The 25,248-nt window shown below is 36.2% G+C and overlaps 4 protein-coding genes and 1 non-coding gene across 15 annotated transcripts; 3 read left to right on the top strand and 2 right to left on the bottom strand.

Moving 5' to 3' along the window:
* The first annotated feature begins 531 nt into the window (after positions 1 to 531).
* LOC137730270 (E3 ubiquitin-protein ligase COP1) lies at positions 532 to 5,542 on the top strand. Of its 11 annotated transcripts, none has more exons than XM_068469329.2 (14): positions 532 to 1,049; positions 1,155 to 1,232; positions 1,611 to 1,766; positions 1,866 to 2,192; positions 2,331 to 2,473; positions 2,563 to 2,628; positions 2,807 to 2,885; positions 3,227 to 3,382; positions 3,484 to 3,582; positions 3,721 to 3,825; positions 3,977 to 4,156; positions 4,258 to 4,368; positions 4,564 to 4,761; positions 5,071 to 5,542. In XM_068469329.2, exons 1-13 carry the CDS (start codon positions 666 to 668, stop codon positions 4,732 to 4,734), a joined length of 2,055 nt encoding a protein of 684 aa, XP_068325430.2. In that variant the 5' UTR covers positions 532 to 665; the 3' UTR covers positions 4,735 to 4,761; positions 5,071 to 5,542. The 11 variants fall into 11 exon arrangements, with proteins under 11 accessions (XP_068325430.2, XP_088533536.1, XP_088533537.1 ...); XM_088677410.1 differs by having other exon boundaries at positions 647 to 1,049; positions 5,074 to 5,542; XM_088677411.1 differs by having other exon boundaries at positions 647 to 1,049; positions 5,036 to 5,542.
* A 765-nt stretch (positions 5,543 to 6,307) lies between these two features.
* On the top strand, positions 6,308 to 9,240 carry LOC137730269 (inositol diphosphatase DSP1). The gene is made up of 5 exons (XM_068469327.2): positions 6,308 to 6,763; positions 6,850 to 6,943; positions 8,157 to 8,214; positions 8,792 to 8,835; positions 8,921 to 9,240. The coding sequence occupies exons 1-5, from the start codon at positions 6,558 to 6,560 to the stop codon at positions 9,104 to 9,106; spliced, it is 588 nt and encodes a 195-aa protein (XP_068325428.2). The 5' UTR covers positions 6,308 to 6,557; the 3' UTR covers positions 9,107 to 9,240.
* Positions 9,241 to 9,879: 639 nt separating this feature from the next.
* LOC137730396 (small nucleolar RNA snoR111) lies at positions 9,880 to 10,006 on the bottom strand. Its single transcript, XR_011068155.1, has one exon. It is a non-coding gene; the product is annotated as a small nucleolar RNA snoR111 (small nucleolar RNA).
* A 924-nt stretch (positions 10,007 to 10,930) lies between these two features.
* LOC137730267 (protein CLMP1-like) lies at positions 10,931 to 14,041 on the top strand. Its single transcript, XM_068469325.2, has one exon. It carries the CDS (start codon positions 11,408 to 11,410, stop codon positions 13,700 to 13,702), a length of 2,295 nt encoding a protein of 764 aa, XP_068325426.2. The 5' UTR covers positions 10,931 to 11,407; the 3' UTR covers positions 13,703 to 14,041.
* A 324-nt stretch (positions 14,042 to 14,365) lies between these two features.
* LOC137730268 (1-aminocyclopropane-1-carboxylate oxidase 1) lies at positions 14,366 to 16,196 on the bottom strand. Its single transcript, XM_068469326.2, has 4 exons — positions 16,024 to 16,196; positions 15,555 to 15,781; positions 15,044 to 15,377; positions 14,366 to 14,832 (listed from the first exon to the last, which is right to left on the bottom strand). The coding sequence occupies exons 1-4, from the start codon at positions 16,126 to 16,128 to the stop codon at positions 14,554 to 14,556; spliced, it is 945 nt and encodes a 314-aa protein (XP_068325427.1). The 5' UTR covers positions 16,129 to 16,196; the 3' UTR covers positions 14,366 to 14,553.
* Positions 16,197 to 25,248: the final 9,052 nt, after the last annotated feature.

Here is a 25,248-nt window from a genome sequence, read left to right as displayed (position 1 = left end):
GTGTAACAAAAATCTAGTTGTTGAAAGGGTTAGAAAATAGAGCGAACATGCGCCTACTTTATAAGTTTATCGTTTACCATAAATTAAAACTCTTTATTTAGTAAAGCAATAATTTTAACGAGTTAGTTAATTGTTAGGAGGAAAAAATTGGTGAAAATCCACGAATTAACCTGCATAAAGAACATGCAAATTCATTCTATTAATTTTGACACAAACGATACTACTTAAATTGATTTAAACTGTAAAAATTAGTGGTTCGAACTTGGTGGTACCAGGGAGAAAAATAGATGTAAAACTTCACTGTCCTTTCTTCTTGACTTTTTCTTTCTCTTTGAATGAGAGATTTTTCTATCTAGAATATAGTTCGATACACTAAATACAATAATACAATTGATCGGATACTTAAAATTTTTTTAACAATTATATTTTGATACTTGTATACTAAATTACGTTCTCGGCATATTGAAAACTTTATCCGTTCGGTGGACGATTCCATTTTATTAATAAGTGGTGGTTGGTTTCTGATACACCAGCTTTTAAATTAGTACATCGTGTTCAATTTTCGATCGTCCCTCCCAAATTAAAAAAAATAAAATAAAATAAAACAAAAAATAATTACCCGCCTAACGTGCGCAGTTATCGCCCTCAGAAACTCTTCAAGTCAAATGGTCTACTCACGCACGCTTCACCCAGACGAGACACACAGTCTTCAATTCTCTCTCTCCTCTTTCTCTCACTACAGAGTCTTAAATTCTATTTCAGTCCCTACAATGGGAGAGAGCTCAATGGGTGGTGCGCTGGTCCCCACCGTGAAATCCGAACACTTCACGGACTCCGCCGCCGAAACGGCGCCGTTTGACGACGAGCCGGACAAGGACATGACGTGTCCGATATGCATGCAGATCATCAGAGACGCCTTCCTCACCGCCTGCGGCCATAGTTTTTGCCACGTCTGCATTTCAACTCACCTCCGCATCAAGAGCGATTGCCCTTGCTGCGCTAGCTCCCTCACCCCGGCCAGCATTTTCCCCAATTTCTTGCTCGACAAGGTTCGTTCTTTTACCGCTTTTTTCAGCTTTGGATTTGGACGTGTTTTGGTGTTCGGTTGCCGAGAAAGTGCGCGAAAGTTTGTAGCTTTTCATTGGAATTTGCAGTTGCTGAAAAATGCTTTGGATTCTCGGATGGCGAAGAATGCATCTCCGTTTGAACTTCTTAGTCGGGAATTGAACAAGGTCAGTATCAGGGCCCGTTTGAAAATGCTTTTCTAGAAAGCACTTCTACTCATAATTGCTTTTATTTCAACAAGAACGTCGAAATATTTAATAAATTGTAACTTTTTCAGTAAAATCTTATTAGAAACGTTTTGGTTATTCGAAAGCGCTTTTAGCTAAAAGCACTTCCAAGCCTTAGTCATGTTTGTCACGATTAATCGAAATTTTGTATCCTTATTGACTTAATCTTGCTTAATTAACTCAAGTGGTTTCGAAATTTTACTGCTACCAAGTTATTGTGTTCGAATCCCCTACCCCAATATCACTTGTATCGAAAAAGGGAAAGAAAAAAAATGGTCGTATGTACTTGAATGACTTATTCTTGGCAATCTTAGACAGGGCTGCGAGATTTCGATCAATGAGCTGGACGGCCTTTTGTCCTTGCTTGAAGAGAAGAGGAGAAAAATGGAGCTACAAGAAGCCGAGAAAAGCATGGACATCATGCTTAGCTTCTTACATTGTCTGAGAAGGCAAAAGCTTCAAGAGCTCAATGAGGTTCCAATTATAATAGGTTTTTGGTTTTACTGTTTTAGTTTTCTAATTGTTTTGTTTTTGGCACGGGGATTGGTTATGTTGTTCTGTTTCCCTCTGCAGTTAGAGGTCGATCTCAGGTACATCGAGGAGGACATTACTGCCGTTGAGAGGCATAGACTAGAACTATGCAGCTGGGAACAGGAGAGGTCCGCAAAGCTGAGAATGCTTGTTCCCGGTGATCAGCATGGCAACGGCATTGCCTGCAGCACGCAATATGTGCAAGACCGGATGAGTTCTTTCAACCTACAGAACAAGAGAGCTGATGTAAACGGGCAATCAAGCTCCAAGTTGCTCCAACTGAAGGATGCTTATGGAAGGTCTGAAATGCAGTGTGTTACAACACCAGGAGCACTATCACTAGCAAGAAAAAGGCGTGTCCATTCGCAGGTTAGTAATCTTGCAAAGTGACTTTTGTTCTGTTTGTTGTCGGCTTAATTGATCCAAGGATTGTTTGCATGTTCTGGTTATGTTAAGGCTTTCTAAATATTGTACTTTTCCTTTTCCTTGCTATGCAACTTGCAACAGTTTAATGATCTACAAGAGTGCTACTTGCAAAAGCGACGAAATTGGAACAGACAGGAAGAGGACACAAACGCCATGGACATAGAAGGTTACAATCCAGGCCTTGAAGATTTTCAATCTGTGTTTGCAAGCTTTACACAATACAGGTATAAACTTCTGAAGTATCATTTCAAACTTCTTTTAGGGAATCCTATCTTGGTATAGTCACTCATACCTGTTTGGTTGCTTGAAACAGTCGATTGAGAGTCATTGCTGAACTGAGTCACGGTGATCTTTTTCACTCTGCTAATATTGTGTCAAGGTGATTTTAAATACCGACTCTCATGCACCGTTTTTTGTAAAAATTGGATGACTCCCTTTCATTAGGGGCTGCTAGCTTGTGACCTATCATGCCATTTGGTTACTACAACTTGCGAATTGTGTGTGAAAATTTCAATCAAATCTGTTGGCATTTGAGATTCCCATTATACTTGCTGCAGTATAGAATTTGATCGTGATGAAGAGCTCTTTGCTACTGCTGGAGTTTCACGGTGCATCAAGGTTTTTGAATTTTCCTCGGTAAGCATTGGACAGATACCTCGCAGCTGTAAAATGTTGGTAACTTTTAGTCTTTTATTAAACTGGATAATGTTCCAGGGCCAATGTTGAGTGATGACTCAATCTATTGCTTCCAAGTGCTACTGATGAAATCTAGTTGATCTTTAATTAAAAGTAGTTTGTTATAGTTTAATATGCAAGGGTACCTTCCTTGATTTTTTATTTTACTTTAAGATAACTATTGATTTTTCTCATAAGACAATGCTTTCATTACAGTTTAGTGTATACTATATATACTTGTCAACTTTTGCTACACTTTAGTTAATTGACTAGTTAAGAAGTTCTAATGTGATTACTTTCAGCTGGTTAACGAACCAACCGATATCCACTGTCCTATTGTGGAGATATCCTCACGATCCAAACTTAGTTGCTTGAGCTGGAATATGTACACTAAAAACCATATTGCTAGTAGCGACTACGAGGGGATAGTAACTGTTTGGGATGTAAATACTCGTCAGGTAGTGAAAGATTGTCATTAAAATATTTGCCAATCTACACACCTCTGCTGCCCCAGCCACATTTGTTCACATACTATATAACAAGGCTCTTCTCTTACCAGAGTATGATGGAATATGAGGAGCATGAAAAGCGAGCTTGGAGCGTTGATTTTTCATGCACCGATCCTTCAATGCTTGTGTCCGGAAGTGATGACTGCAAGGTATTCAAGATGGAGTAAAGTTCATTCTGGAAAATCCGTTAAGAATATGACATTTCAGTGCTCTTGCCAACCCCATAATGAAATTCTCATGTGGCCCATATTAAATTGCTTATAAGCAGTCTCATCATGTGTTTTCAGGTCAAAATTTGGTGCACAAAGCAAGAAGTAAGTGTTCTTAACATCGACATGAAGGCAAATATATGTTCTGTCAAGTATAATCCTGGATCCAGCTTTTTCGTGGCAGTATGTTTCTGTTCTTCAGAATTCCAAATTTCTAACCTTCACCATATTTCGAGCGTTTACAGTTGATTCCTTTTGTTTCATTCCATTCCATTGGTGATTAAACAAAACTAGTATGTATTGTCTTGCCCTAATCCACTTAGTAATTTTGCAGGTTGGCTCTGCTGACCATCACATTCATTATTATGACTTGAGAAACATCAGCCAACCACTGCACCTGTTCCGTGGGCATAGAAAAGCTGTTTCGTATGTAAAATTCTTGTCTAACAACGAACTTGCTTCTGCATCCACTGACAGCACACTGCGGTTGTGGGACGTAAAGGAAAACTTGCCTGTGAGTTATCTTCTTATGACACGTTAGATTTCTATACACATTATGATACTTTCATGAATTTAGAAACAAAGTCTGAGGTAATTTTGTTTTCACTTTGACAGTTGTGCATGTACAGAGGCCACATGAACGAGAAGAACTTTGTAGGTCTTGCGGTAAATAATGAATACATTGCTTGCGGCAGCGAGACAAATGAACTATTCGTATACCACAAGGTAAAGAAATTTACACGTGAACAAATTAAAACCCCACACACATTACAATTCCTCATAAGATGCATTGTTAGTACACGGATTAGTGCCATAGTTGTAAAGTAGTATTCCTGATGTTACACTACTTTGTGAGGCATCTTGTTATAAATTATGCTTGGCACCAACATTAGTTGATTCAGTTTTGATGATTACTTGCAGGCTATCTCGAAACCTATGACTTGGCACAGATTTGGCTCTTCGGATTTAGGCGATAATGATGACGATCCAGGACCATACTTTATCAGTGCGGTATGTTGGAAGAAGGATAGCCCTATGATATTGACTGCAAACAGTCAAGGAACGATTAAAGTGCTCGTACTTGCAGCCTGAGTATCAGTAATCAAGTAAAGTTTTAAGGTATTTGATAACCCCAACTTGAATCGCTACAATTCGTAAGAACATTGTATATCGATGCAGCTTACTACACATCAAGCTAGCTTTTCTGTTTTTAAGCCCTGATGAAATCTTTTAGTTATGGTTTCACACTGAATATCAAAAAGTACAGAGATATATTAAAATTACAGATGGCCGTCTTCTTTATTATGTTTACTCAAACTGTCACTGTGGAACACATCGTTCAGTTTCTTTTAAAAGTTTCTCCCTTTCAGAGCTCGTTTGGAAATGTTTTCAGACCGATGTTGTGTCAATGTGATTTGAACTGTACAGAAGCTTCTCAGTCCAGTTGGAAAGTACAGAAGCTAAGAAGAAGGATGCCCAATTGCCAATGAATGAGTAAGGTTGGAGGATGGAACGTGGTGTGGTACCCAACAAACAGCCCATGTGTCGAGCATAATTGCAACAAGATCAGCCTGTCTTTATCAGGAGAGCAACTTGCATCGATGGAGATATGTACCCTCATGTTTCTATGTCACTCATATTAGGTGGTGAGTATACATAGAGAGAGAGAGAGAGAGAGATTTACACGTTACAAACAAGTACAAAACCCCTCGACAAGTGAACAGGTGTACATAGAGAGAGAGAGAGAGAGAGATATTTACACGTTACAAACAAGTACAAAACCTCTCGACAAGTGACAAGGTGTAGTAGACCTCAAAGTGCCAAATGTGTCACCCGTCGAGCCGTTACGTACTTGTCAATAAACAGACTCCTTTCTAATGAAGAATTCTATAGTTCGACAGTCTGACTGCGTAGCTCATTAGGACGCGCACAAAACACCTAGGTCTCCTGTATTGGAGAAAGACTTCTATAGCACAATTATTTCGTCACTATACTCATCGCATTCCATCAAAGTTGCTCTGCCTCTATTGGTTTATTAACCATCAACGACCCCTTACCTGTGGCCCCTTTTCATGTGAGCAAAAGCCGCATACAATCAGCTTTACAAAAGATTTTCTCCTCTCTAAATCTCCATCAAGTCAAGCCCAAATCACAAATAAATCCCTTATCCCAGTGGAGTCATCACCCGCCCACAGAGTCACCCCAGTGCACATCTCATGCAAACACCTCTACCTCTTGCAAATCTCCAGCCAAGGTTTATAGGCCACATTTAACCATAAAATTGACAAATATTCGTCACCAACCAAAGAGCTAAAGAAAATTGTGCTAAAAGAATCAAGCTAAATTTAGTCTCCGAATAGGCAACACGCAACCCTGAGGGCCTGAGGCAGACTAAGTTGGATCGCAACAAGTAATAAAATATAAAATAAAATAAGAAATAAAAAAGTCAAGACCAATCTTCAAAATATTAAACTTTGAAAAGTTACAACATAGTTGACATTCAGTACTACGGTGTGATAATACTCCTCTTCACTTGGAAGTGAGAGATCTTATGTTCAAATTTCGTGGATGACGAATTCGATACCAAAATAGGCTGCCTATTATGTGGTATAGCCGAACTTCCATTTCTTTTATTATAAAAATATCGGTGTACTCAGACACAGATAAAAGCTCCTGGGCTAGTTTTAGCCCTCCAACTGAATATGGCCTGATATTCCTCTCCCCTCTCTCTCTCTCTCTCTCTCTCTCTCTCCCCGATAAATACAGATCCTCCTCCTCACCCATGGATTCTCAGAATCCCTCTCTCTCTCTGATCACCAATATTAGAACACTCCAAAACCAATTAAAATGAATAAATAAATATTATCTCTTTTTTGGCTTTCCCATTTTTTGGCGCGAAAAAATAGGTGGCAGCGATGAAAATAGAGAACGGAGAACGGGATATCTGCACGGCGTCTCCGGCGGCGAAGGCTGCGGCGATCGGAGACGAGAATGAGAGGGGCGGAGAGGCGTTCGTGCCCCCTCTGAACTTCGCCATGGTCGACAATGGCGTGTTTAGGTCCGGCTTTCCTCATTCCCCCAATTTCAGCTTCTTGAAATCCCTAGGCCTCCGTTCCGTCATGTGAGTCAAATTCCCGTAAACTTGTTTCTGTTGATCAATTTAGCTTCAAATTTGGTTTTAGTTTGATTGAATTTCGGTAATTTCAGATATTTGTGCCCGGAGCCGTATCCGGAGGAGAACAAAGAGTTTTTGAGAGCAAATGGGATTCAGCTTTTCCAGTTTGGGATCGATGGCTCTCAGGTTTCGTTTTCTTTTATCTTTATTTTGCAGATATTATATTAACTTAATTACATTGTAATTTGTGTGTGGGCTTATGCTTGGATTGCTTGGAAGTTGGGATTAGAGAATATGACGACAGTAATTGCACTATACTCGTTTGTATTTTTCAAATTGGGATGTTCTCTTCTCTGATGATTCGATCAAGATTTTTAAAGTCCCGCATCCGAAACTAGCTTATATTGCGTGGTTCCCTTGTATAAAGCCCCACACCCCCTAGTATGTATGTATGTGCAGGTGGTTAAGTTAAGACAGTATCGTTGTTGACTAATATTAGGCCGTTGGTCATCTGTTGTACAAAGTGATCGTAGATAAGATTTGAAGCACTTAGACAAAAGCCTGAATTTATTTTTGTTGATAGTATCGGATAAAATCATCTCGGAGTGAAGAGTTTCTGGTTTGAGTTCATAGAGTTTGGAAATAATTGTCACCATCGACCTACTCTTAGAAAGAGAGATGGCAAATTGCGTGGATCAATATCACTTCACTTCATTAGCTAGATTGCTAGTGTGATGAGGCATTTGGCCTTGATGTGTCCCACTCCCACGATACCTCTGCTTTTCAAGAGAGACTAGTCACTAACATGAAATGGGGTCGGCAAGTTGGCAGTGACCAAGACCTTTCACGCGTCGCTAGGGCTTGCTTTGCATGAATACTATACTTGAACGGAACTGGAAGATAAAAAGTCTGAAGCATCACTATATGCGTCCACACATATATTTTAGGTGATTGATTGGCTTCCACAACACCTGTGAATTGCATATATATTCTTACTTTATCTGCTTACTCAAAAAAAATACATGAAATCTAGGTGGTTAGACGAATATATTGACAATCCTACTCAGCACTTGGATTTGTATATATGGATTATTACTCTCTAGTGACGTTTTTTCAATTTTGAAGCAGCCGTCCACCTTTAGCTTTATTGATTTACTTTACCTATTTCAGTGGCCTTGTGTTTTGTCAGCTGGCAATGAGTGTAACCCAGGACTTTGTTTTTTACTTTTCCAGACACCGGTCTTCTGATTATTAAATCTTACTTTGATCATCTTACCACGCCACACCTATTCGACGATGCATTACTGTTTCTCATGTTTGTAACCCAGGACTTTGTTTTGAGTAGTTATAAATGATATCAGTTGTTTGACGCATGTGCTGTGTAACATATTCTGTACAGGAACCTTACGTGAAAATGCCGGAGGACACAATTCGTGAAGCATTAAAAGTTGTCCTTGGTATCACTAAACCCCTTGAACTTAAAGCTTCTTATTTTTTTAGTTCTTGAGATTATGCCACAGCTTGTTTGTTTTACATTTAGCCAAGGTTCTAAAAGACTCTAGGCGCTAGTCGGGCAGCAGGCTGGGGCCTAGCGCCTAGGCTGCTAGACGGGCGTCTAGGTAGATTTAAGTAGATATGTTATATTTTGTGTAAATAAGTATCTGTTTATACTTAAAATATATATAATTACATCACAAATTACCAAATAGAATGACATATATATTATGAAGTATTGAAACATAATGAAAACATGAGAAGACAAACTATAATGTGTGTTCATTTAAGTCTCTTACAATTTATTAAAAAAAAATAATAATGCAAAATGAAAGTTATCTATTTTCTTTCTAAGTGAGTCGCAACTTAGGCGGATGTATAGGTGGGTCTGGGCGGGTGCCTAGGCGGTCTAGGCGCCCTTTCTAAATTTTCAAACCCCTAGGCATTAATTGGGGCGATGGTTAACTGCCTAGCGCCTAGGTGAGGATTTTAAAAACAGTGCATTTAGCTTACTGACTTGCTTGTCTGTGTATATGGCAGATGTAAGAAACCACCCGCTCCTGATTCATTGCAAGCGAGGGAAGGTAATCTATCATTTCCCATTTTTTGTGTTTTCTCAAACAATCTCGGGCTCCATCTTCCAACAATGTTGTTATTAATGTTGTGCAGCACCGAACGGGCTGCCTTGTGGGATGCTTAAGAAGAATGCAAAGATGGTGCCTGACCTCAATCTTTGACGAGTACCAGAGGTTTGCAGCTGCAAAAGCTCGAGTTTCGGATCAGAGGTTCATCGAAGTCTTTGATATTTCTAGGTTCAACAACTGTCCAACGTCGTTTTCGTCTTCTAAGAGGTAGGTAGCAGACTCCAAGTCCCTTGCATCTTTTGGGTGTTTGTGACTCGTCAGTTCGTTTTCATGCAATGCTGTACCCGCACGCATATTGTACATAAATACTAACTTTCAATTTTGAATTTTCTATCCATTTAATAATCCGTAGGTTCAATTTTTAGGTTAAGAGCTTGTAACTTTGTTGTTTAAAAGCATTCGTCGTAATTTTGAGGTTCCGAATTCAATTTGCCGAATTGAGATCCTCTCCGAATCTCTATCCAGAGCCAAAAACTCAAGAAATTCAAGCCGTTTAAGAAAGAAATATGTTTTAAGGTTTGATTTTATGTGAGGTAAGCAAGAGCGGAATTTAAAAATTCGTTTTCATAGAGAAAATCAAATTGTTTCAGCATATCACATACAAATCCATTAAATTATCCGTCTAATACAAATGATCGTTTTCCTTGAACTTACATTTTCTGGGAAACATTGTTTTCCAGTAAATTCAAACGATTTAAAACAAGTTTGGAGTACCCAATAAAATCTTTAAAATCCTAACAATTATTTAAAAAAAAAAAAAAAAATTTAAAATACTAATAACAATTTTCTTTTAAAAATATTTTTTGAAAATAAAAGTAAAAAATTGAGAGTGCATCAGTGTGTAGAAAATCCACAGGGAGGCTAATTCTCCATAAGTCGGTTCAAAGTGAAGAAAATTTAATATTAAATTTTACGCATCATTTGCACTCTTCTCACCAACAATTTAAACTAATTGAAAACAAATTAAATTAAAATTAATTTAAAATGTAGACGAGAAACAATCGAAACGCCAATTTATAAGATGACGAACGAAACGATGACTCGGCCTTTTCACTCTACCTCAGCTGCTCTTCTCAATCAAGAAACACACAAATCGTCCCTCAATTTTTTCTACAACAACCGAGGCTTTGAAATTCTACAAAATAATCAAAGAAAATGACATCCAGTTGCAACGACGAAGCACAAAACGCATACGACTGACAGGGAGATAAAAAGGGAAGAAGAAGGAGGCGAGGAGCTCAAAATTTATCGATATGGTTGCTCCGTATCGGGGATTTATATAGAGTCGCTCCAACCCTAGTACCACCCTGGTAAATTACTACACTACCCTTTGTCGCGGGGATTTCGCTAATGGGCCCGCTACTTTCAACTGACATCCAAGCCTGTAGATTCAATAGTGGGCCTGCAATGTCCAAATTGAAATGGTACCGATCGGCCGAATTAAGTAACTGCATTGTTGGTTTAAAACCGAACCGGCCCAACACTGTGTTTGATATGCCAAGTCCACCACAAGACGTAATTGGTGAATTTTACTGGTGGTTAGGTTTTCCTCTTGAGACTTTAATAGACTGGGCTCAGAGTTCAAACTATTCTCTCTCGCTTTATTTAGGCGAGCATTGTCCATTAAAAGTAAGATGCGTCAAACACAACTTTTAATGTGTCGAGGCAAGCACTTGACGGATCATGACACCAACCTAGGGCAACTAAAGACTCAAAAGTAGTACGAGCACAATCATGTTTGAGTTGCAATTGGATCGAGTTTAAGATCCATAACAAATAGGTTGCCATAAACATAAGCACAACACAAAACACGATTAAATTGACAATTAAGAGTTTGAAATGCTTCTTACAAGTAATTTTCAATAATATGTATACAAAAAACGCTTTAAGTCATTTTTTTTTAAAGCAAAACGAGCTCTAAAAAGTCCAAACCGATATTTGGAAATTGAATGAACCAGCCATGTGAACAGCTTTAAACCAAAAGATAATCAAATCCTATATTTTACTTGATGTGACGAATGAATATTCCAGTAGGAGAGTCAGTCAACGATTTACCCACGTAAGAAAGATCGACGGTGAAAGTGAACTGAAGGGAAGGGCCCACATCAGATTAGATTAAACCCCGATTGGAAATAATTTGCAGATATCTCTAGGGTTTGAGCCACCCCAAGGGGCAAGAGTTGAGTTCGGTGTTGCTTCCAGGTACCTAGGGTTTTATCCTCCTCCTCCTTCGACTCGCTGAAACATTTCTCCGGTTGTAATTTCATCCAATCGAAAACCCCATCACTCGCAATCAAAACATTTGCGTCAAAGATTGATGCTTTTCGAGCTTGTTCATCGGTAAGTGCCCCCATTTCTCTCTATCCTTTTTCATTAAATTCTCGTCGAAAACAGTGAAAGCTTGCTGCTTTGATTCTTCATCCATCAATTGTGGATTAGATAGATACAATATTTTGTGTATATAAGTGGGAGAGTGTAATTTATAGGGTGTGGGAGAGAGGGAGAGGATTATATGGGGAAATCAGGTGGTAGGAAGAAGAAGGGAGCGTCGAACCAGGTCCCCACGGATGCGAATTCGACTCCGATTGTAAACGGTAGTGTTGATTTGGACAATTCGATCTTTTTGAAAAGAGCCCACGAGCTCAAAGAAGAAGGGAACAAGAGATTTCAGGGGAAGGACTATGTGGGTGCTCTGGACCAGTATGATAGTGCTCTTAAGCTCACTCCCAAGACCCACCCGGACCGGGCGGTTTTCCATAGCAATAAGGCGGCTTGTTTGATGCAAATGAAGCCAATAGATTATGAGACTGTCATTGCTGAGTGCACCCTGGCGCTCCAGGTGCAGCCCCGGTATGTCAGGGCTCTGCTTCGGAGGGCGAGGGCATTGGAGGCGATAGGGAAGTATGAAATGGCTATGCAGGATGTTCAGGTGTTATTGATTGCTGACCCAACTCACCGGGATGCTTTGGAGATTGCCCAGCGGTTGAGGACAGCGCTTGGCCTGCGTCAGGAGGCTCAGCAGGACCTCCAGAGCCGCCCGTCACCTGCTGCCCTTGGGGCTTCTGCTGTTCGTGGTGCTCCAGTTGGTGGGTTGGGGCCTTGTTTACCAGCCCGGCCTGTTCCAAAGAAGGCAGCTGCTTCAGCTGGTGGTTCTGGTATATCCCCAAGTAATAGGACCGAGAAGCCTCAAACAAGTTTACTGGCTGAGAATGGACCTTTGAACAAAACCCAAATGCCAAAACTCACATTGAAGCCGTCAAATGGTCCTTCAAAATCTGCCAATCCAAGTAAGGGTAACCTGAAGGAGCCATCATCTTCAGTTTCATTGCCAGAGGCTGCAACTCGTTGGAGACCATTGAAGCTTGTTTATGATCATGACATAAGGCTTGCCCAAATGCCTGTGAATTGTAATTTCAGAGTATTGAGGGAAATTGTGACGAAGCGCTTTCCATCATCAAAGTCAGTTTTGGTCAAGTATAAGGATAGTGATGGTGATCTGGTGACTATAACCTCTACTGCTGAACTTAGGCTGGCTGAGTCTTGTGTTGACAAGGTCATTTCAGAAGAGCCTGAAATAGATAAAGCTGATTCTATTGGGATGTTGAGATTGCATATCGTGGAAGTGACTCCTGAACAGGAACCGCCTTTATTGGAAGAAGAGGAGGAAAAACCTGTCGAAACCGAGGGGATCAAGGAAGATGAAAGTAACTCTAATTCTTCACTTGGTGAATCTGTTTTGGAGCCTGCTGATTATGAAACTGATAAGACAGAGAAACAAGTTCCAAAGGAGAAACCAGGAGCTGCAGAAGATCCCGAGTGCAAGGAATTGGAGATGGATGATTGGTTGTTTGAGTTTTCTCAGCTTTTCCGCAGCCATGTTGGTATTGACCCAGACGCTCATATTGATTTGCATGAGCTTGGAATGGAGCTTTGTTCGGAGGCTCTTGAAGAGGCAGTTACTAGTGAAGAAGCTCAGAGTCTTTTTGACAAGGCTGCCTCAAAGTTCCAGGAGGTGGCGGCATTAGCTTTCTTTAATTGGGGAAATGTTTATATGTGTGCAGCAAGAAAGCGGATTCCCTTAGATGAGTCTGCCGGAAAGGATGTAGTGGCTACGCAGCTTCAAATGGCCTATGACTGGGTCAGGGAAAAATATTCCTTGGCCAGAGAGAAGTATGAAGAGGCACTTGTGATCAAGCCAGATTTTTACGAGGGGTTGCTGGCGCTGGGGCAGCAACAATTTGAAATGGCCAAACTTCATTGGTCATTTGCCCTTGCTAGGAAAATAGATCTCGGGACCTGTGATTCTGCAGAAATGCTGACACTTTTTGACAGTGCGGAGGCGAAGATGAGAGTTGCAACTGAGATGTGGGAGAAGCTGGAGGAGCAGAGGGCAAAGGAACTGAAGGATCCAAGTGCAAGCAAGAGGGATGAGTTGATGAAAAAAAGGAAAAAACAAGGTACCGAGAATGAAGGTGATGCATCTGGTCAGGGTGAGATTTCAGCAGATGAAGCTGCAGAACAGGCAGCTGTTATGAGATCACAGATCCATCTCTTCTGGGGTAACATGCTTTTTGAGCGATCCCAGGTCGAATGCAAATTGGGGATGGATGGTTGGAAGAAAAACCTGGACGATGCTGTGGAGCGCTTTAAGCTTGCTGGAGCTTCTGAGGGTGACATCGCATTGGTTCTGAAGAATCATTTCTCCAACGTGGAAGGAGTGGAGGGGGATGAGAAAAAGGTTCAGATTCTAGGCAGTGACGTTCCTGTTGAAGCCAATAAAGATGATGAGATTCTTTCAGGGAAGTAAGATCATCTATTTTAACGGTGGCTTCCATGAAAAAGCTTCATTTTTTGCATGTTCATCATGAGAATAACCGGAGAGAAGAGGTGTAGGTTTTCTGTACTGAATGTTTGAATTCTGGAATGCTTTTTATTCAGTTTGAAAAGGTCGGGTGCCGGAATATGCAGCTGTGTACTCAAAAAGATTTTGGGCAATGTTCTTAACATTTTTCTCAATGATGATGAGTTGTTAGTGTCGATTTTATGTGCGTAGCGTCTGATTTTTTAGCATTGCTGCTCCGATTCAGTGCAGCGTGGTATGTAATTGCAATCTTTATATTTGATAAAGGGAACTTTTTTCGCAGTACTGATTAGTTTGAAGTCTCTACTTTATGTGCTCAAGGCCTGCGATTTGGCTTGCAGCTTCAGTTAAGTTTGATCTGATATATAGCTTGCTCCTCAGCTCCAATTCAGTGCAGTGTGATTTATGAATTCAATCTCTGTTTTTATGATATGAATCTCAGAAGTTGTGAATGCACCATTTGATCTCTCCTTATCACTGTATCCGTGTTATCGCGCCACTATATCAATCGCGTGATATTACTAATCTGTATAACATATTTAACGTAATGAAAATTTTGAAGAACATGGTGATGGGTCCCTCGAGTTTTCGGCATCTAATTATTTGCAGTTGGAATCTAATCATTTGTATTTTATATAGATAGATTTCAACCACAAAAACAGTGGAGGAAAAAATAAAAGAAAACAAAATAAACCCAAACTTTCTTCTCCCCTACTTTATTTGGCACAAACGCATAAAACCCAAGCACTAATTTTTTATTATTTTTGTGTCATGTTCCATCGGACGGTTCTCAGAGCTCAGGTAGTTGCAACAAGGGTGGATTCCTTGGCCTTCATAGCTTCAAATCTTGGCTCCTTGGCTTGGAATTTCAGGCCAGAATACAGCTTCATGTAGTCATCAAACACAAACTTGGGATAAGTTGGGGCGTCCTCAGTTTTCTTCTCAAGCACTGCCGGTGCTGGGCTGATAAATGCATCATCGCCTGGGTTGTAGAACGAGGCTATCGACATTCTGGTCCCGTCCGACTGAGCTATCACCCGGTGCATCACACTCTTGTACTTCCCATTGGTGATCACCTGCATCAAATAATTAGTCTACGATTAAACTTGATAGCGAAACTATTAGTTATATGTGCATGGCGTCCGCCCTTCATTATAAATTGGTCGAGCGTTGAAAGGTATTGGTAACATGTCCGTAAGTTTTGTTGACGACAATAATATCAATACATACTGATGACGCATCGGACTTCCGTTCCATAAAAAATGGGTAGTCAGGTAACTGGCATACCTCAATCTGGTCACCTAAGTTTATGACAATGGAGTGGTGCATTGGGGGGACATCCACCCAATCACCATCCTTGAGAAGCTGGAGGCCGCTGACCTTGTCATCCTGGAAAAGCAGGATGATGCCACCGGCGTCGCTGTGGGCCCGGAGTCCCTTGATCAGGTCTGGCTTGGGGCATGGAGGGTAGTTGCTGACCTTGGTCCCAAAATTCGGACCCTTGGATCCATAGAAAACCTTCTTCAGATAACCCTTCTCGAGTCCAAGGTTCTCACACAGCAAGTCCAAAAGCTTCTCAGCTAGCTTCTCCAGTTCCACTGCAAATTCTTTCATGGTCTTCCTGAAATATTGTTCAAAATATATACAAGAAAATCAACACGATAGTCAAATACAATTTAACCTACATGGAGGAGATTCGAACTTAAGTGCAACGAGGGGCCGCACGGGTGCTCTAGTCAACTTGACTAAGTCCAATTCTGTGGAAAATTAATTAAGCTTGTTGTGATTAGTGTGTGACCTGTAATCTTCCTCGAGATCGGGGACTTCGGAAATGTTTGAGGAAGGAAGGTGGCGCAAGAAGAAGGTGCTTTCCCAGTCCAAGTCGTGGATTTCGGACTGGACAGCGTCGAGGCCTTTGGCTGCCACCATTTCCTTAAACCTTTGCTCCATGGTCTTCTTGTAGTGATCCTTGGTCATCTTCTCCACAGTGTCCAAAAGCTCAGTAGATATCCCATGGTTCACCAACTTCAGTTATTTATACACAAAAAAGAGTTAGAAACACATAGAAATGTCATAATTCTACAGAAACTAACGCAGTACCATAAAACTGGGCAACTAGGGCGGCGCATTTGTTTTCCGACCCCCTTGCGCTTAGAGACAGATTTACTTCACAGATTTCCGCTCTAAGCACACGAGGGGCTGACATCTAGTTGGTGCCTCGAGGAGGGATAAAAATAAAAGATCTCACAGCTTGTTGGGTTACGTACCTCAAAGAAACCCCAGTTCTCACAAGCATCATTAATCTTCTCCAAGGTTGCTACTCTCTCTTCACCATTGACAAGGCTCAAGTCAACAACTGGGAAGGTCGCCATATCTCTTTGGATTGCTTGGTTTGTATGCTCTGTGTGTAGCCTTTGTTTTTGTTGAGTGGAGTACCTATAGCTATGGTGCAATTTATAGGCTCTAAAGAGTGGCAGATCCGTAAATAAGTTGGATTTTTTTATATAATCTTTTATGTCGAATGTGATCTTATCAAAATTCAAATATTTATGGACGTATTAGAATTTAATCCAAATATATATATGGTAAAGTATAACAAGTGAAAAAAAAAAATACATCATGTCATTTTCGATTATAAGCATTTGTATTTACACATGATACATGTAAATTTTGTATAACAAAAATGTAAATGCACTGTCTAAATGCAAAACATGAGAATCCATGTACCAATTTTCAAATTTGGTAATTGTAGACACTAAGGGGGGGGATGTATTCAATTGGGATTTTGAGAGATTTTAATTCTTTTAATGAATCTAAAGGTATTCGATCAGGATTTTAAGTGATTCGCTGAAATTCAAGATGTATCAATTAGAATTTTAAGATAGTTTATTAAAATCCTTAGAAATCCGAGTGTATTCAATTAGGATTTTAAATAAGTTTATAACATTCCAGGTGTATTCAATTAGAAATTGATTTTAAAGAATTTGAGAAAGTTAAGGAATTAAAGGGAATTGGAGAGATTTTGTAGTGTAATTTAAGCATCCACAAATCTCACCTCTTCTCATGAGATTTCGAGGAAATTGAATTAAAATTTTATATGGAATCTCTACAAATCAATTAAACTCAAATTCTCAATTGAATACACCCCCTAAAGCAAAATAATACACTATTAAAGAAGAATTTACAAGTACATATAAGTGTAAAAGGAAATGGAAAATTAGAAAATAAAATTAAGATTAGATATTGAAATAAAATAAATTTAAAAAGAACAGGACTCGAGGGAGTATGTAAGTAGGCACGTCCTGATGGACGGACCCCTACCAAATTTTTCCTGAGGCTGCGGCCATTGGCCATGGTCTATACGTTGTTGGATCATCATTTCTTGTCTTTCTTTTTTTAACATGTTTACTAACCTTCATGCACGTGAGTTTTTTTACATGTTTACTAGTCTTTATACACGCGTGATTGGTCGTGATCTATACGTTGTTGGATCTTCTTTCTTTCTTGTCTTTCTTTTTTTACATGTTTACTAGTCTTCATGCACGCGCGTGAAGTTTTTTTACATGTTTACTAGTCTTCATGCAGACATTTTTTAAATCACGGCGTGTTACGTTCGACTTACATATTTTAAATGTATTTATATGCGTAAATTGACAAAAGGAAAGTCAAATATTTGAAGTAAATGAATAATCTTATATCATGCTAGAAGAAACATCTCATAAACCAATTAAAATAGTTGAATTCACATAATAAAATCGGTCTCTATAGAATTTACAATAAGAATAGAGAAAATAATATTTAATGAACAATTGATTAAATCACATTATTGTTAGCCCATTGTGAGGCTAAGTCCACCCCCTCTCCCTTAGTGTAGATAATATTATTTGTTAAAAAAAAAATCATTTTACAACTAATTTAATCACTTTATTATCCATATGCGAAAGACTTTTTTTATAACTGACATTAGACATATTTTAAGATGTTTTGAACGTGTTTAAAAATAGAGAAAATAATATTGAATGAACAACTGATTGAATCACATTATTGCTAGCCTATTATGAGGCTAAGTTCACCCCCTCTCCCTTTGTGTAGATAATATAATATCGTTTGTTAAAAATAAAAAAAAAATCATTTGACATCTAATTTAATCACATTATTATCAACATGCGAAAGACTTTTTTTTTATAACCGGCATTACAAGCCTCTTAAGATGTTTTGAACGGCTTGGTGACACCAAAATCACTATTCACAACATATGATTGAATCACACTATTGCTAGCCTATTGTAAGATACTAATTTTTTTTTTTTTTTAAAAAAAAACATTACTAATTTATCACCGGCATTACGCGCCTCTTAAAATGTTTTGAACACAATATTCATGATTTTTCTTTCTTTTTTTTTTAATTATTTTTTTCTTTCCCCTTCACGTGAGCACCATCTACTTTCACTCATCCTTCCATTTTTTATTCTTTTTTCTCTTCCCACTTATATTTATATTATATTTTATGATGATCAAATTACCCTTGCATTAGTTGAGATATTATATTGAGCTAGTTTTGGATTTTTTTGGTTGAGGGGCAATTTTGTCTTAAATTTTTGTCGAAGCCGCGACACTAAAATTGGTTTTCGGCTTTATATATAGAAGATAAGATTCTCTTCTTTCTAAATTATCTTTCTCTCACGTTTCCTTTTATTTGAAGGTCATAATCAAGTTTTATAGAGAGAAAGAAAAAGAGAATTGAGCGAGAAAGACAGGAGAGGAGGAGAAAAGTTTTACTCCATAACCATTTTTCCCAAGCATGCTATCTTTTAAAATTACTGTAATTTAGTTTATGGTAATAGTACTTCTTTTTTCAACATTGACAACGGTCATGAACTTCTACTTGAATTATTAAACAAGTTATCGCCGCCTAGGCCCCGCCCAGGCGCTAGGCAGCTAGCCACCGGCCCGATTAATACATAGGCATTTGAAAATTAAGAAATGGTACCTAGATCCGTTGAGGCATCCGCCTAGCCCGGCTAGACATGCCTAGGTACCTACCTAGGTTGCGACTTACTTAGACAAAAAATATATAACTTTCATTTTGCAATTTTTTTTTCAATAAATTGTAAAAGACGTGTTGTAGACTTAAATGAACACACATTATATGCTTGTTATCTATGTTTTCACTATGTTCCAATACTTCATAATATATATGTCATTCTATTTATGTAGTTTATGATGAAATTGTTTATATTTTAAGTATAGATTGACACTTATTTACACGAAATATAATATATTTACATAAATCCGCGTAGCCCCCAGCCCGCCGTCCGACTAACGCCTAGTGTCTTTTATAACCTAACTAGAAAAAGTGTCTTATGGATGCACGAATGCATGTCCCAAAGTTCCTTTATTAATATGTTTAGAGAGAGGGAGCATGTATGTTAATATTTAATTAAGAAAAAATTAGAATTCCATATAGTTTTTCTATATCATTTAAATTAAACATCTGTGTCTTTATAAAATTTGATTTAAATTTTCGACAAATTTTTTTTTTTTTTTGATTAAAGTGCTTTGACCAATAGCCACTTAAGCTAAATTACATGTCATTATTATATATTTTTTAAATTAAAATAATTTTTGAATTTATCTTTTTATCTGCATGATGCAATTTTCCTTATTTAGTGGAGATATTAGTAATTAAACTATATTTTCTCTTCTTCCATATATGTTTTTTCGATCACAGTTTTTTTTTTTGTTATGCAAACATTTAATATTATTTCTTTTTTCAAATGGGTTTTTCTTTTCCAAATATTTTTTTTTCGTGAAATTATAATTTTTTTGCTTTTTTTTTTTTTTAAGTATAGTTGTTGACGAATTATTATTAGGTACAATACATTACGTATATATTATCTACGGGTACATTTGAATTTACAAAAATAATTAATTGATACGTTTATTTGCAATTTTGGTACGTTTAATTTGATACATATTGTTAATATTGGTACATTATTTTTATTTTGGTACGTTTTATTTTGTACACATTGTGTATTGGTACATTTATATTATTCTCAATCCTATTTTCTCTTAACATACTAAAAGAAAAACTTATTTCGGTATATGTTTGATTTTGTGGGATTTAAAAATATTTTAAACTATTTTGAAAAGAAAATATCTTAAATCGTAGATAATTATTGGTAAATTGTAGCATTATTGTGAAAATAAATTGAATCTAACCATTTTTTTTTTTTTACAATTATCTCTAACGGAGGAGGTGTAATCAAAAGGCTAGATTATAGAAAATTTGTTACGATATAATGTGCATATAGCACCAAAATTATGACAAAAAAAAAGTTTAATCAAATTACTAAAAGGCATGGATATTTGATTTAGAAAATTCAAAAACTGAGACGCCTATATCAAAAGATCTCTTTAATTAATCATCTTTTGTCACATCATTATATGGCGCTATCTTTTTACTTATATATGTTACAACATATAGTTTAGATTATGCTCTAGATCAATATAACATCGATCATATCAATGCTTATATCATACTATGTGGATTAGTAACACTGTAATTACATTTATTTTCCATGTTCTTTTTTTCTTTCTTTCTTAATAATGGCAATTATAGCTTAATTAAGCAGTAAAAGCCAAAGGAAGGCATGCCACAAAAAGGCAATGCACATTATTCATCAACAAGAGAGAAGCTTACGAAAAGAAAAAAAAATTGTGCGCAAATCAGTGAAAACATTTAGCTTTCGATCGATCATCTGCTAAACAATAGATTACAGGATCTAGAACTAGCTAGTTAACAAATTAATTAATTTGTCAAATGCATGGCTTAACTAGCTCCCTTGCATGCATTGAACAAAGAACACGTGACCAAAGAAGCCTGGTGGCTTGATGCTATGTCAGAGAGAGTGGGCTACTTAATAAGTAATTACTGGTGGTTGAATCCGAATGTGGTGGTTAATTTTCGTTTCAAGTTATAAAACGAGTAGACATTTTTTATTGTATTCAAAACACAATTACATTACGTTATTTAACTCAATTTATAAACTTATAGTATGTGAGTTTGTTTTTTTATTAATATAAACTAAATGTGGGACAATCAACGGATTCATATTCTCTTCGAACATACGGATCAAGTCATCTTCGCCGTTTCATTCAATCTTACGGTTATGAATTAATTTTAATTTATCAACTGTGTCACTCTTAAATATTTCTCCTAAAACCAAGGGGCTTCTAAGATTCAACCAAAGACTAGAGAAAAGCTATGGGCTGCGAAACATTGAAAATGATTAATTTGACGAAGGCTTGGACGCCTTTCTCCTCCATCGACTGCTGCATTCCAAATCAACTTTCAACATTCTTACCAATCAAAACCAATTCAAGAAATCCCATCTTTCAACTTTCAACTTTCAACTTTCAACTTTCGGTCTCTGACTCTGAGTCACATGCATGATGTAAATGTGTCACTGCCACGACCTATTTATTCTATGTTGGAAGTAACCTAAATAACGACTAGAAAGTAATATAGTTTCATTAACAGTTAATCACTTAGTTTACATTGACATGCAAACCCTAATTCAATCAAGTTACCAATAAAGAAATAAGTTTTGGTTGTAGATTGGAGGTATGTGTAATTAAGTGCTGAAGAATAAGATTAATTAATTAGTGTTTAATTCCTTCTGAAAGTGTTTGCAAGCCTCACTTCCTTGAAAGTCATTTTGACCCAACTTGCCCCTTTAATTATATTTACGAATCCCACTTTATATACCTTTTCACATCTGTATCGAATCTTGAATGAAGAAAACTGAAAATATGATTTTAGCCCTTGAAGTTTAATTTTTTTCACATAAAATCCGTCATAAATTTTTTACTTAAATAAAATCCATTAACTAGATTCCACATCAACAAATTCATTAATTATATTTGACTTTACACATTTAAAATTTTTCGATGCCCAAAACACAATGTTTGATGTACACAATTAGTTCCATATAGATTGTAAGGGAGAATTAATGATTTTACAAAAATAATAAATAATAAATTTATTGCCTAATATATAATAACAACAAAACATGACTAATATTTGTAATAATACATGCTTAGTTAAGTCAACAAATTATATTTTACATATAAATGTGGGTAAATTATTTCACACACATATATATAACAAAAAAAAAAAAAGCCTGGTATACTTAAAAATATTATTATTTTATTCAATACTATTTTACCTATTATTTTGTACATATAATAATAAAATGTGCCCAATATATATGATGATACATACAAAATAAAATACCTACAAAATATATGTTATTTGCTCATCATAAATTTACATATTGGCAGATTAATTAGTATACCATGTTTGATCATAAATGTAGTACTGTGCATATATATATATATTGAGCTTGTGGTAGTACTATATACATTTGAATGTATATATGGATATATGTGTGTGTTAGGGGTAATAATATACAATAAATTATTTGTTCATTGTAATTAAGGTGAGTAATAACATTTATTGATTTATTTTGAATGTTGTGGTACAAGTTGTAAATATTTTGTATTAATAGGTCAATTACTTTCCTACATGGCAATCACTTTTAAATTTGGGTTGTATTTGGATGTTTATAATTAGGTGGATTTTTATATAGGAAATAAGAGTTACAAAAGTCTATATCTAAAAAACCCAAAAGAAAATTAAACAAACTTAAACGTAGAAGTAAAGTGGGACATCAAAACATGATTTAGAAGGCACGTTAAATCAAAAGGAAAACTAATGAAAATGTCTTGAAAACTTTAAGTTTTAACGATAAGGACAAAATAAAGGGTAAAGTGAATAGTACCAGGATTTACTTTTTAGTGTAAAAATATGATTTTTCGTTAAAGTGAACAGTATCTGAAGCTTCTCATTAAAGTTCCCTAAATCAAATAACTTTCAAAGGCAATGTGAAACTTGAGAACAGTTTCAAAGGATAACACATTAGTTAAGCCTTAAGAATATGAATCATCCCAGAAATGTGTTCCAAACCTGCACGACTGCATGCACCTCCAAATATAGAAAAGTTTGGTCTTATTGATTTGTCATTTTAGTCGTTTAGTTCAAACATATGCTAATTAAGCTTAGTTACGCACACGTAAGTAAAAAAGTGTAGAACTTAGATATATATATATATATATATATATATATATATATATATATATATATTGATCAAGCAAAGAATTCATGCATTTTCCATTAAGGGATCAGAGCAAAGTACATGCATATACAACTGGAACATGATCCCTCTTCATATATCTATATAAGTGACCCTCAATTTGTTGGTTTTTGGATCGATCGTTCCAAAATCCATGTATTTTCTCTGTTGGCTTTACGTATATTGGCTAATTTCGATGAAGACATCATGCGTGCATGCATGCATTTACTCAAATTGATAGAAAACTTTAGTAAATTCATATAATACACAATAACATCACATGATTAGTTTAACACTATCAATTTGGCATCTCAGTTTCGAAAAATTAGTATCCGGTCCCTAGTTACTAATATTCATTGATTGAAATCTTATTAGTTTTTAAATTTTGATCCAAGTCCCTAGCATTAATGTAATAATGAATTTACATGTCAGTTGCATAATTTTTTAAAATAAAAATTAATAATTGATATAGGATTTTAATACTCACACCTTTGTTAAACTCCTAACTAATTTTTAATCCAAAACATTTCCAAAATCAATAAAAAATTAGAATAAGTTTGTACCCATTAGTCTTTTTTAAAAAAAAATTTCAATTTTTTTAACTTACCCATTCATGTAATTTTTTCAAGTTTTTAATCTTAAAATGTACCCATTCTTAAATATACCAATTTGTTATATGTAAAATGTACCATTTTTTTTTATATAAAATCTATTCAATTTTTTTCTAATCCATTTTTAAATTTACATGGATACATTTTTTTTCTTTGATTTGGAAAATGTATCTGTGTCAAGTTTTATCGAAGAAATTTACTAATGTTATTAAGTCTAATATCTTTTTTTTTTTGGTGGTTTTGAAGAATGTACCCATGTTTTGGTACAATAATTTTTGGGAATTGTTATTAGCACTCCAAAAATCTCATTCTACACTCCAAACTTTCTAGATTAGGAAAGAAAAATACACTTGTGAGGAGTGTAGAATGAAATTTTTGGAGTGCCAATAACACTTCTCTAATTTTTTATTTTATTTTTTTATTTTGATGAATGTACCCATGTTTATATACACACACAAAATAGTATAATTTATATTTTAATATTTTTAATCCCACAAATTATGAGTTTTTATTTAAAATCTCATTAACATAAACAACTATAAATTTTAATTTTTAATTAAAAAAATATAGTAATATAAATAGAAATAAATTATCACATTAATTTTAAAGACTTATATCAAAAATTGAAAACCAACAAGATTTTAGTTAAATAATATTGATTGATAAGGACTGCATCCAAAATCTCTCTATTACTTATTATTTAGCCATATTTAACAGATGACGTAAGATATCGATTGATTTCTACGTAAAAAGTCGTACTTAACGTTGTCGAACTGTATTACTTACAATTATTTCTGGCAATTGATACATTTGGAAAGTTGCTGGTGCATTACAAGAAATCATTTAGAAAATAAAATCATTTTCTGGTAAAGCTGAGTTGGTCACAGAGCCTGGGTACCACTCCAATCACATCCCATTATACTGCAGGTATGGGTTTTAAAAAGAACAATCCATTTCGTTCCGGCCAGTACCACTGGGTTGGCAGACATGTTACTCTATATATTTGCATCCTCCAATTATTATCATCCGCATATTATTGAATTAAGTTTATTTTTAGCTACGTTCTTGGAACTCAATTTTAATCCCTTTTTATTTCCTGAAACTGAAAACTCGCCACTTGACTTCTTGAAACTCAAAATTCGCGCTACATGTTTTGTTTTCGTTCTTTTCTGGTATTTGTCCATTACTCATACCAACGTCTCATGCGTGGCAACATGTTATTTTGGATCCCATCTATAATACTAATTTACTATGAACCCCACGAGTGAAAATCATGTACTCAATAAGCGGCTTATGATTTTTTTTTTTTTTTTAACAAAATATATTATTTACATTAAGGGGATGGGGAGTGAACTAAGCCTTACAATAAACTAGCAATATTATGATTCAAGTTTACTTTTAACAAAAATTAAACATAAGATCTCTCATTAATAAATAAAAAAAAATATCACTATATTGTAATACTAATTATCAATTTCTATGCTTATTCGGATTGCTCGTATAAGATCTCTGATGTGATGAGGTAAAATATCAATTGATCAGTGCACATAATAAAGTGGACCCTCCCTGAAGAGATTCTTTCTTCTTTGATCGTGGAAAAATTTGACCGGGTTGCTCATTCGGTCATGTGATTGAGAATTTGGATAAGTCATAAATGGGGTCCATCCCGCATGCAATGTTATGGG

The sequence above is a fragment of the Pyrus communis genome, chromosome 10 (assembly GCF_041283825.1).
Source record: "Pyrus communis isolate YQ-2024b chromosome 10, ASM4128382v1, whole genome shotgun sequence".
Lineage (NCBI taxonomy): Eukaryota > Viridiplantae > Streptophyta > Magnoliopsida > Rosales > Rosaceae > Pyrus > Pyrus communis.
This window is presented reverse-complemented; position numbering and strand designations above follow the sequence as displayed.